The 12,530-nt window shown below is 38.3% G+C and overlaps 1 protein-coding gene across 2 annotated transcripts in view; it reads left to right on the forward strand.

Moving 5' to 3' along the window:
• Window positions 1–12,530, forward strand: part of COL12A1 (collagen type XII alpha 1 chain) — a 123,601-nt gene that overhangs the window by 101,588 nt on the left and 9,483 nt on the right. For both annotated transcript variants that reach the window (XM_010337084.3, XM_074398044.1), the window contains exons 53-60: window positions 305–382; window positions 1,501–1,587; window positions 2,992–3,045; window positions 4,121–4,216; window positions 4,758–4,811; window positions 5,160–5,213; window positions 9,362–9,415; window positions 11,155–11,226. In XM_010337084.3, the coding sequence (XP_010335386.2) occupies window positions 305–382; window positions 1,501–1,587; window positions 2,992–3,045; window positions 4,121–4,216; window positions 4,758–4,811; window positions 5,160–5,213; window positions 9,362–9,415; window positions 11,155–11,226 (549 nt within the window). The remainder of the gene's footprint in view (window positions 1–304; window positions 383–1,500; window positions 1,588–2,991; window positions 3,046–4,120; window positions 4,217–4,757; window positions 4,812–5,159; window positions 5,214–9,361; window positions 9,416–11,154; window positions 11,227–12,530) is intronic.

Here is a 12,530-nt window from a genome sequence, read left to right on the forward strand (position 1 = left end):
CAAACAAACAAACAAACAAAAAGCACACAACAAACAATTGAAATAAAAGTCACTCACACATTGCATTTCAGCCAAAGAAGTGAATCAGGAGTGGGAATCTCACAACCACGTTTCACTTTTCTATCTCTCTCGTAGGTATGTTTTTATGTTCCTTGCTGATGGAATAAGGATGATGTTGCTCTCAGTGGCTTGTACCCTTGAGAGAGTCTGTGTGAGAAGTTGGCAGTGGCTAAGGTGTGGAAATGTCAGTATAAAATGTTTTTTCATGCATCTGTAGCTGATGGTGCTTGTTGGTTGTTTGCAGTTCCAAATCCAGAGTTTTGACATTGTCTGCAGCCCAGTGTGGACCAGTAGAGACAGATGCTGTGATATTCCCTCTAGGGTAAGTAAAACAAAATTGAATCCTGTCATGGCTTTTACCGTCCCCAGGAATAAACCCTTGTGCCTGGGAGAGGAAGAAGCACTCCACAGTTGCATTTCCAGGACGGAGCTAAAAGACACGCAACATATGGGTGCTCACCAGCTGCTACAGAGAAGGCCTGTGCCTGTGTGATCCCTCTCTCAAAAGCTAGGAATGCACAGACTGTATCTGGAAATTCTCCCTAACAGAAAAGTCCTGCTAAGTTAATGTGTTTGATAAGCCCACTTACTATAAAGCCCTCTTATTGCTTGTATCAGTATTTTACAGAACAAACTGGCACCTTTCTGGATAACTAAGGTTTCTAAAATGGTAGAAATAACCATAGTATTTCCATTTGAGATGATGACTTTTCTTTAATAGTGTCTGAGTAGGTGGTAATGGTTACAAAGTTGAATGTTGGTGATAGATTTGAAGCTTTTGGCCAGCAAAGACCCACATGCATCCACAGGAAGAGTGTGCATTGTTTATTCAGCAAAGATTTATTGAGCACCTATTATAAGCTAGGCAGCAATCTGTGTGCTTGTGGTAAGCAGTACAAAGTGAGTATTCCAGAGAAAGGCAGTGGGAGAGAAAGAATTAACAATGAAATGGATACTATGTTATTGAGTGAAAGTCCTAGGATGCAAAACAAATCAGGGCAAAGGGATAGACAGTGATGGTAGGTAGAAGCAGCCCTCAGTGATACGGGGAGATTTAAGCAGAGACCTGAATGAAGTGAGGGGCAAAACAATATGGATAATGGAGGAAGAGGAAAGAATTTTGGATTTTTTTCTGAATGGGAATTGATATTTGAGAGATACACAACAAGTCTCTAAGACCAGATTAGAGGAAATTGGATTAAATTACCAGTGGTCTCAGTGGTCTTGTAAACATTTGTAGGTGAGATTTTTTTAACATAATGCATAAAATTAAGACATAAAAGAGCACAGCAAGTTTCAACTTAAGGCTATTCATAATGATAATTAAAATTATTTCTTTAAGTTGGGAAACAGACTTCCTTATGCATGTAAGTGGGGGTGGGATGAGAAGTCTTTTTTTCCCTCGAAATTTAAAGGTAAATATTCTTTGCAAAATTTCAGAGGGATGAGGCAAAATGCCCTGCTTTTCCAAATTCTTGCACCTGTACACTGGACAGCATTGGACCTCCAGGACCTCCAGGCCCTGCGGTAAGGAAACTGAGATAGTTACTGTGGTTTTTCCTTTGAAATCTTTAGAGTGATCATCTATTTGCCAGTATGGAGTCAATAATGCTTCAGTTCATCCAGGTTTTCTAGGATAGAGTAAGCTAAATTGCAGACCATCTTTTTATTATGTTTAGACATCTGAAATCGAGTAAATTGGGAAGAATGTTTGATTCTGGCATTTGACATATTTCTTCAGCTATGCAAGAATGATAATATTGGCTAGGCTTCATAAGCTTTTCTCTTAAAGATATGAACCTGGATTTCCATCTGTAATTACATGACTGAAAATTTCTTACGTCTCCTGAAAGCTTCTTATGTGTTTGGTATAAAGCCATAGCTGAGAGGCTGACCCAAGAACAGCTTGTTGAGAATCTAGAACACGTGCACCTTATGTAGCAGACATATGTGAGAATAACATATAGAGAGGATAATTTACATATGTGATGATATTATAAACTCTGGGTTTGGAATAACTTGAGTGAGAAGACATGACCAGATTTATTCATTGGTTGGGAGGGAAGACCAAGAAAGTACATGGGAAAACCTGAAGATTACAGTGATAGAGTTCATTGATCAACGCAAAACCCCTTGACTTAGTCAATCCGGTATCTGATCTGGGCCAGTTTTGTGGATAGTTCTAATCTCTGTTGGCTTCTTTTACGAAAATATGTAATTAATGTAGGAAGAGTTCAGGGATTCACAGGACACCAAAATTTACTATTCTTGGGTCATAGCAAATAATGTAGACTGATTTTAGGTTAATTACAAACCTGCTTCTCATTTAAAGAATCAAAATGTCACTGTCACTAGAATTACCATTCTTTATTTTTCTAGTAATAGTGACTTATATTTATAATCATGAAATTATATCCTGGATGTGACTTAGATGTTTTTGAGATGTTGAGATTTCTTTCCCCTGTAGTTGTGAGGTAACATTCTTGGATGCCACTATCATATTTATGTCCTCTTTGTTCAATTGTTTCTGAATTCCTGTTAAGTATATATTCTAACATTATGAGAGATTTAAGGTATTCTTCTTTTTGCCCATTATTTTCCCTGAGGAATGTAATTCACATAAATCCAAAGCTAATTTTTCTCTTTATTGTGTACAAGTAGTATAATGTTGGCTTTTCCCTGTAAACCTCTGATTTTCAAGTGAAAATTTGAAATTTGAAATATAATTTAAAAAATAAGACACTCAGAATATACAAAGTTTTGAAATTCTCTTTCCTCACATATTTGTATGACATGAAATATTTGCTTCAGTATTTTGCAAGCAGCTATATTGATTGTCTGGACATTGTACTTTTTCCCAAAGCACTGTTTACATAATAACTTCTTCCTGCTTTCCTATGTTCACACTAACATGTGCTCTATGTATTTTAGGGAGGGCCTGGTGCTAAAGGTCCCAGAGGTGAAAGAGGTATCAGTGGGGCAATTGTAAGTATATTTTAGAGTGCATTTAAATTTTCATCTATATGTTGAAGTCTGGTTGTTCAAATTTCCACAGAGGGGTTATGTGACCTTGAGCGAGTCAGCTCAGGTTTAATGTGCCTCAGATAATATAATTATCTCTGTCTTATCTCTGATGTCATAATGATGGATTAGACTACCCAGAGGAAGAAATGCATAGGATGCATGTTATCGATGTAACAATTACACATGGGGAAGGTGGAGAAGATCTTTAAGGGCTTGGCCAGAACATGGGGAAGCAGAGGGAGTACCCCCATCCCACTGGGAGCAGAGACCTGCTAGAGAGCTGGAACCTGTTGGGGGTACTTCTGCTGCTCCTCCTATTTTCACCAGTCTCAGAAAAAAAACACTGAGTGACTGCATATGTGCTCACAAGGGGTCATCTGCCCCTTCTGCCAGCTCCGCACTGGTTTCCTGCAAGACAACTCAAGCTTCTCAGGGGCCTATTTTATGAAGATAATGTGTAGTTTTTGGTCATAATATAATTAATGATAAAACAACCCCATTAGGAAAGGGCGAGATTGGGATGCTAACCCAGGCTGTCTGATGCCAAGGCTGTGCCTCTTCCGTCTAGACAGATTGCAAAAGAGGTCCAGCATAGGGCACATCATCCATGAGCGTCTGTTCTTTCCCTGCTTAATTTATATATACTTTGGTCCCAGCAATAAGCCCAAATCTAAAAGAAATGAGGACTTAAAATAGCTTAAAATAAATAAAATCTAGTGAATCTTGAGATTTTAATCTCATATGAATGTATGAAAATAAATATATGTGTATTATATGCAATGTATTTTATTTTAAAAAATCTATTTCTTATAGGACTTCTATGGAAATTTAAGTGCTCTTGTAAACTGCACTTTTCAATAGTAAAGGGAAGAAACAAAATACATTAATAAATACATTCATAGACGTAGATTTCTAAAATATTTGCAAATATTATATGATTGATGTCTTAGGCTTATGATGACAAATGTCTGACTAAATGTCAGCACTGAAAAGACATTGCATTACTTTGTGGTTGTCTCTCTCTTGTGTATTTTAGGGGCCCCCTGGTCCTCGTGGAGACATAGGTCCTCCAGGCCCGCAGGGTCCTCCAGGCCCTCAGGGACCCAATGGACTCTCTATTCCGGGAGAGCAAGTAAGCACAAAGGCTTTCTGTATTAAATGAGAATGGTGGATAAACACTGAGTTTAAGGAACCTTTTCTACCTTTTGCCAAATTAAATGTTTTCTCAGATAATTCAGTGAGGTTAGTCACTAAGATAGCATTCCATGATGACTGTTATTTCAGATATGTAAATAGAATATGTAATAATATAAAACTGTGTATAAAAAATGACTGCTACTTATTTGACTTTATTAAAAATTTTCTTATAAGTAATATAGATATCACACGTTAAACTATATTCTTTTAAGGTAGGTATAATGTCCCATAATTATATAAAATTATCCCACAGCATAGTAAGTGGAAATTATAACACAGCATTTGTAGTTTAAAAAGTGAGGATTAATCCAAAAAAGGTTTATTCATCTCCTTTCAAAAAATACCCTTCTGTGCTCATTCTGAACCCTTACACTGGATTTATGAAGTGACGAAGATTTCGTAAGTGACTCATGTCTTCCTTTTTCACTTAATCTCTGTGAAACGCCTGAGAACTGTTTTCCCATTGCTCACTCTAGGGTCGCCAAGGGATGAAAGGTGATGCTGGAGAGCCAGGACTTCCAGGCCGAACAGTGAGTTGGTCTCGAAGTTGCCTTTTCTCCCCCCTGCCATGTGTTATTTGAAAATTTCCCTTTGTAGTGCCTCAAAAGGTGAGCCCAGGTTAAGTAGCAAAGCAGAAGCCTGGATATGTGTTTTACCCTGTTTCTGTTTCCTATCCTGGTCTTATCCTTCAAGTTGGTGCTGTTCAATTCAGGTATTGACTGAGCATCTACTGTATGCTTGGCAACGTGCTTGGTTCTGTTCTGTTTCTTTCAGAGTCTCTGGAATTAAAAAAAAATTTTTTTTGGATAATAATGAGGATTGCCTTCCACATAGGAAGTATGTTGTAGTGTTTCACTGGTTTGTTTCCTTCTATGCAGGGAACCCCAGGGTTACCTGGCCCACCAGGACCAATGGGACCTCCAGGAGATAGAGTAAGTTTTCTTCGGCAGGCTATATTGATGTAGGAAATTATGTCACATGGTTGCCTATTAATTAAGAACCCTTCAAAATCCAATCTTCAAGGCTGGTAATGAAGAGATTGTGTATCTTGTGGAATGCTGCAAAGCTAATGTCAGTGGGCCATCCAACATCAGATCAATCTCAAGGTCTTTGAAACAGAACTCTGGGACTCCAGGGGTGTCTTTGAAATTTTAACTTTCAGAAAGTTTCTTACTGTATCATATTCATGAAAAGAAGTCTAGAAAAGGAGTTTTAGCTGATTAAAAAGAGATTCAATAATCTCAGCAAACTGTTTTAAATCTTAAAATGAAAATCTTCTTTATGAGGCAGCTTTTCTGTAACCATGAGGATAGGCTTGACTCCCATGGCACTTTCTACAAACGGAAGGCATCCTGTCTACACTTTTAGAACTCAAATATCACTTCTAGGCATGGTGAACATGACCTCTAGGCTCTGTTCATCAACGATATGAAACATTTGGTTCCACAGGAAACCACAGATGCTTTAATAAAAAGAATCCAGAAATTTTTAAGAGTTTCTCAAAGCAAAGGAACTAAGGACTTTTCAGCGTCTTATGGTTCCAATAATAGTCTGAGAGTAGTCTATATTTCGATTAATCAATCAAGTTAAAATATATGACTAGCAGCAGGATCTGAGGAAGCCAAAGCTGTATAACAGCTGTCACTAAACATAGGTCTATAACCTTAGTACCTCCAAGATACCTGGGCACAGAGGCAGGCCATTTAGAGGGAGCAAAGATTTGCCCTAAGATAATACAAAAGGGTAGGTGATAGATATGCCAGTGAACTTTATTTCCTCCCATGCCTTCTTTTGATTTTGGGGGAGAGAGAAGACAGAGGTCAAAGAGAAAACTGTATTTTCTGGGATATGGGATGCGGAGGTTCTGACATATTCATTCTTCTGATTCCTGAGATTGGCACTTTACGTTTCTTATTTTTTTTGAATTCTTATTTTACAATAAAGGACAACATACAAGGGTGACAAGTCAGTCTTCTTTATTAGAAAACAAACCCCAGAATATTGCAGTTGAGAAGTGGTGACGGACTGACTTGCTTGCTGCTGCCGTGACTGAAGCCTTGTGCCTATCACATCCACACCACTGTGGGCTTCATGCAGACACATGGCGGGTCCCTAGCACACTTCCCAGCAGCACTCTATTTCTGGACTGGCGCTCGGGCAGCCATTACCATCAGGCAGTGCCACTGTATCCCTGAAAAGTAAGGGACTGGGAAGGACTGTGCTCTTCCATTCTCAAACTCGAGTCTGTGTCCAGCTTTTTGGTGAGGCTACCCTGGGACGAGGGCAAGGGAACTTTTCAGGAAAGTGTTCTCCTTTTTCCTTCACAGCCTGTGTACCTACCTAGTGCTTAGTAAACTACCACTAATGCAAAAAGGAGGGTGCATAGCTGGTGGGACATCAACAATTTTAGAGAGACTTTGAGTATGGGGATCTCAGCTGAAACAAAACAAAACTTGAACTCATTAGTGGAAGTGAAGAGAAGGAAACACGAGAGATCAAGGCTAAGAGTTGTGGTGAGGAATGTGGACTTGTTAGCAGGATCAAGTGGGGAGAAACAAGATACAGAGATCGTCTTCAGCAGAGATGATTTTCAAAACGAGACAAAGTGCTGGGGGCTATTAGAAAGTAGAAAAAGAGCTACATATACAGGTATCTGTACATGTGTATCTATGAAAACGGTCAACGGTCCTCTCAGCCACCCTCACATGGGTAGAAGTGGAAATTACTGCTGCAGCTTTTCAGCAGAAAGTAAGGAATAAAATAAAATTGTGGCACGAAGCTCTGCAGATGGCATAGTGAGTAGCCTTTTTGAGTACTTCACAGTAAATCTTCTTCACCTCAACTTAGGAATATGTTTTCTCTAAAAGGAAATGGTTGATCAGAAAGTTCTTAGACTGACTAAAGGAGGATTAATTATTTAGAAATATGATACTTACCTTTAGAAAATGAAAAAGAGCATCCTATATAGTAGTTGGAGAAACTTGGGTGGAAGAAATTTTATTCCAATGGTCCAAGCAATATTTTAGGGAATTTGTTTCTTAAGTGTCCCTCAGAAGTGATGCCGATGTTACATCGGGTAGGCTTAGGATCTGTTTTTTGTTAATCAGGCCTAGATCTTCCAGAACACAGTCTGAACTCTTATTTCTAAAAGTTTCTGATAAAAGGTTTTTTTGGGGCGGGGCGAGGGGAGAAATGGAATATTTCCGACAAATTTGAAATAAATAATTTAAACTTTTTATATTGTAAAGTTAATGTACTAATAAAAAGTGTGGATACTTAATTCAGGAAGAGATCCAAATGGTCAACTTTTGTGAGAATCCAAGAATATGGATGAAATAACTTTTATTCTCTGCAGAAAATGAGACAAAAATCTCTGACAGAGGAAAGCAACAGCTCTAAAAAATGACCTGACTCAGAAATCCTCGGCTGGATTTCAGAGTTCTGCTGTTGAGAATGAATACTAACTGGGTAGCAGGATGACTCATTCCAGGCCGAGGTCATTTGGCACTGTACAGAGAGAGAAAAAATAAAATAACGTGGGTGCACGAGCCAGAGATCAAGCCTGTGGGGAGATGTGCTCTGTTCCTGCCTGGGGAACTGACGCTGAGGCAGCTTTGGCCTTTGTGTGTGATGAAGAGAGACAGACCACTACAAAAATTAACTGTTTATTATCAGGATTGAGGATTTCCTCTCTTTTGAGTGGAGGGCAGTTAAGACAGCTTTGCCTCTGTTTTTTTTTTTTTTTTTTTTTTTTTTGAAACAGGGTCCCACTCTGTCACCCAGGCTGGAGTGCAGTGGTGCGATCACGGCTCACTGCAGCCCTGACCTCTCGGGCTCAAGTGATCCTTCCACCTCAGCCTCCCAAGTAGCTGGGACCACAGGTGTGTGCGACCATGCTTGGCTATTTTTTTCTTTCATTTTTTTTTTCGTGACAGGGTCTCCCTACATTGCCCAGGCTGGTCTCGAACTCCTGGACTTAAGCAGTCCTCCTGCCTTGGCCTCTAAAAGTGCTGGGGTTGCAGAAATGAGCCATTGCACCCAGCCAAGCTTTGCCTCTTTTGGGAGAGGAAGAGAGAAATTCACTAGGAGTGGAGACATAAATAGTCCTGCTCTAGCTCTCTGACAGTTTCTCAGGAAATGAGGAAGGAAGTTTTCTAATTAGGTGGTCAGCATTCTCCATACAGACTTCTCCATGTCTGTATGGCAGCGTATGAAGACTTGAGAGCATACGTTAAAATAATTTTATTATTTATGTTTAATATATATTGTTACATAAGGGGGAGTTTAAATGTGTAATAAACTTTCATGTTAAGTATTTACTACAGAGCTTAACATTTGTATATTTGATAAAGGAATGTTTAATAAAATTTGATAATTCCATCTTAAGGAAATTTTAGGCTTTAGAACAGGATGCATTGACCAGTACATATTATAAATATTCTACTAAATATATGGCTAAAATATCTGGAAGCTGTGATAAAAGCAAGAAGGAGAAATTCTTATAGTTTTGTTGGGGTTAAGGGTGCTGATATAATGGATATGGATAATGCCCCAAAGGGAAAAATGAATTTCTAAGCTGAGAATGCAATTCTTGGCAGACAAAAGAAGACTCTGCCACCATAGTATCATCTTTTATGATGTCACCTGCTTTTCTAGCAACATTCCTTTCCTCTCACTTCCATCCTTCCTGGGCCAGCCTGTGGACATGGACTTCTCCACAGAAAGGGTCAATCTTCCTTTAGACTTCTTTATGCTATTACAAAAGCAAAAACGAATTATCTTCATGACAGAATCTACCTTCCTGGGAGAAGATTATTTTGGCTCTTAAAATTGCTTTATTGATAGCTATACAATGAATGAGCATAGAAATTAATTATTCAGTGAAAGACATGTTAATTTTTTTTTTTTTTTTTTTTTTTTTTTTGCTATATTTGTCTTCATGTTGAAAGCTTACCTGCCAAAGAGCATGTTGGGCTAAATCCTTCTCTTCGCCCTTCAGCTTTAGCAACCTGTTTAGTATCTTTTCTTTTCACTTGCTCATGACCTCCCTAATCTGTAATTACGTTTATTTTTACAATAGGGCTTCACTGGAAAAGATGGTGCAATGGGACCCAGGGGTCCACCTGGGCCGCCGGTAAGAACTAAATGGGTTATATTTTTGTGCCCTCCACCTCCACCCTGTCACCCCATTTTGCTAGAGAAGAGCCAGGTAACCTGCCTTTGAAGCACATTCCATGTGTGCTGTGGAGTATATCATTGATGAATCTGTGTTTTTATTTACTTACATCAAAATGTGCTAGAGAAAACAGATGTGTTAAAATATGGAATCTTTCTGTTTAATCAAGTTACACTTGAGAAAAAGAAAAAAAAATCCCTAACTAGCTGGCCACTAGTTGGTTGGTACCCCACTTTCTTTATCCCTACATTGAGTGGTTAGGTTTTATAACCTCAGTGGTTAGATTATTTACAGAATTTTAAGAATCTGTGGCTATAGCATTTAAATTTCAAGAACATTTGCTACTGAACAGCCATCACTTGTTCTGAGGAAGTTTTAGTTTGTTTCTTTTTTGAGAGGGAGTCTTACTCTGTCACCAGGCTGTAGTGCAGTGGCATGATCTTGGTTCACTGCAACCTCCACCTCCCAGGTTCAAGCAATTCTCCTGCCTCAGGCTGCCGAGTAGCTAGGACTACAGGTGCATGCCACCACGCCCAGTTAGTAGAGACTGGGTTTCACCATGTTGGCCAGGATGGTCTCAATCTCTTGACCTCGTGATCCACCCACCTTGGTCTCCCAATGTGCTGGGATTATAGGCGTGAGCCACTACACCCAGCTGAAAGTCAATTTTATCTACAACTAAAACAAAGGGTCTTCAACTTAAGATTTTTGGGAAAAATAATGAAACTAATGATTTTGAAACTAGCATCTGTAGCCTTGCAGCCAGGTGAGAGCCCAGTAACATTGTTTGAGGTGATAGATAACCTCCATGTCTGTGTGACAGGATATGAAGACTAAAGAGCATATGTTAAAATAACTTTATTATTTATGGTTAAAATATAGATCTTTGGGTAATGGGGGGATTTAAATGGACAGCAAACTTTCACGTTAAGTATTTACTGTAGAGATTAACATTTGCATAATTGATGGAGTAAAGGATTGTTTGAAAAAATCTGATCATTCAATTTTAGGAAAATTTTAGGCTTTAGAACATGATGTATTGGCCAGTATGTATTATAAATATTCTATTAAATATAGGGCTAAAATGTCTGGAAGCTGTGGTAAAAGCAACAGGGAGAATTCTTAAAATTTTGGTGGGGTTAAGGGTGCTGACATGATGGAAAGGAATGAAAGTGTGGAGAATGCTCCAAAAGGAAAAATGAATTTCTAAGCTGAGAGTACAGTTCCCAGGAGACAAGGGGAAACTCTGCCACCATCGTGTCCAACTTAGCACAAAACTGGCCACCTTCTTAATTCTTCTCCAGCCCGAATTTTCAACCTCTGTCTTTTGAAGTGTTATCTGGTCTTTAATAGGACACTAAAAATAAAGGGGAGTGGGAATCGCTTTCTGCAAATCCACTTTGTAACCAATGTACTAGGATCATAGTCTTAAATTGTGAAACTGATTGTAAACGTAGGCATGTACTTTTCAGGTGGTCTCAAAATATATTTTAAAACTATATAGTTTATAAGGATTGCACTGTCATTGTCAAGAGTTTTTTTTATTTCATGTTATCTTAAAATTTGGTTTTATTCTTCCTGAATGTGTAATTATGAGCTGTTTCACGATAAAGCTTTTAAAACAGGCTGTATTCATTTAGTTTAGATGGGATTTTCCCTTTGTCGTAACAATCCCCTTCTCTCTCCATTTGTTGTAGGGAAGCCCAGGCTCCCCGGGAGTCACAGGACCAAGCGGGAAGCCAGGAAAACCTGGAGATCATGGCAGACCAGTAAGCAGACAGTTTGCATGTCTACTGACAGTCATTTCACTGTGGAAATAAATAATGAGAACTGCAAGGCTTTGTCATTTTTAGGTTATCTCTGCTTTCGTGTGTTTGAAGCATTTGTTGAAACCATGCTAAACTCATGGATTTGACTTGGTACCAGTTCTAAATTTTTCTCCTCTGGGTTGTTATAATATTCTGGGATGAAAATTTTGGTTACTGCGTTTCTTTAAAAGGAGAATGGGATTATGAGCCAAGACACATATTTCTGCTCTGTATAAACACTCAGAGCTGGGTCAGCAAAATGATTCTTTTTACTTAGAAGTGGTATGCTGCTTAAGATGGAAAAATGCATGGTGATGGTGCACAGCCTTCCATCCCGAGCCTGCTAATGTTAACCCTTTTGGGGTATTTTCCAGCTTTCCATTTGTTCTTTTTATTTAGTTGAGGATGCTAGAACATCAGAACCAGAAATAAAAGTATTTATGGACTTTAATTGGTCATTTTATTTTTTAAAATACTGTCCTGCCCTGATCTACAAATCGTTTAACTTTCTTTTATGCAGATATTTTGGTTGAAATAATAGCTGAGATAGTAGTACACATATTTGGTATTTCCAAATTAGTATCTCTGAAACTGAATTTGAAGTTTCTAAAATATCCACAAGTATTTGTAATGACTATTGGGCTTCATATTTTTTTTTACAAGATTTTCGTTGTTTGTATTTATGAAGTGTGAATTTATTTAAGGAGTTTTTTTTTGTATGAATAGCACCCTGAATATAAAAATATATCTTAAAAACAATTAAGTTTAACTATTAGCAGTGACAAAAACTTATCAGAGCTCTTCTCTGGACAGAATGTTTCCTTTTTAAAGTATTGTTCAAATTACACAAACCCAACCTTTAAAAAAAGTCATTTCAGACAGACTTAGGATTGGACATTTATGTGATATGGCTTGCCTTGTGTAGTTCATAAAATTAAGCAAGCAACACAAAGATAGAAGGACTCCTGATATATTAGGTTAAAAGTAATGACAAAAACCACAATTATGTTTCCACCAACCTAAATACTTTAAAATCTGTGTGTACACTAGCATGTGACTTTTTTATATTATTATTTTTATTTTTAAAATTATACTTTAAGTCTGGGATACATGTGCAGAACATACAGGTTTGTTACACACATATACATGTGCCATGGTAGTTTACTGCACCCATCAACCTGTCATGTACATTAGGTATTTCTCCTAGTGCTATTCCCCTAGTCCCATCCCACAACAGGCCCTAGTGTGTAATGTTCCCCTCCCTG

The sequence above is a fragment of the Saimiri boliviensis genome, chromosome 4 (genome assembly GCF_048565385.1).
Source record: "Saimiri boliviensis isolate mSaiBol1 chromosome 4, mSaiBol1.pri, whole genome shotgun sequence".
NCBI lineage: Eukaryota > Metazoa > Chordata > Mammalia > Primates > Cebidae > Saimiri > Saimiri boliviensis.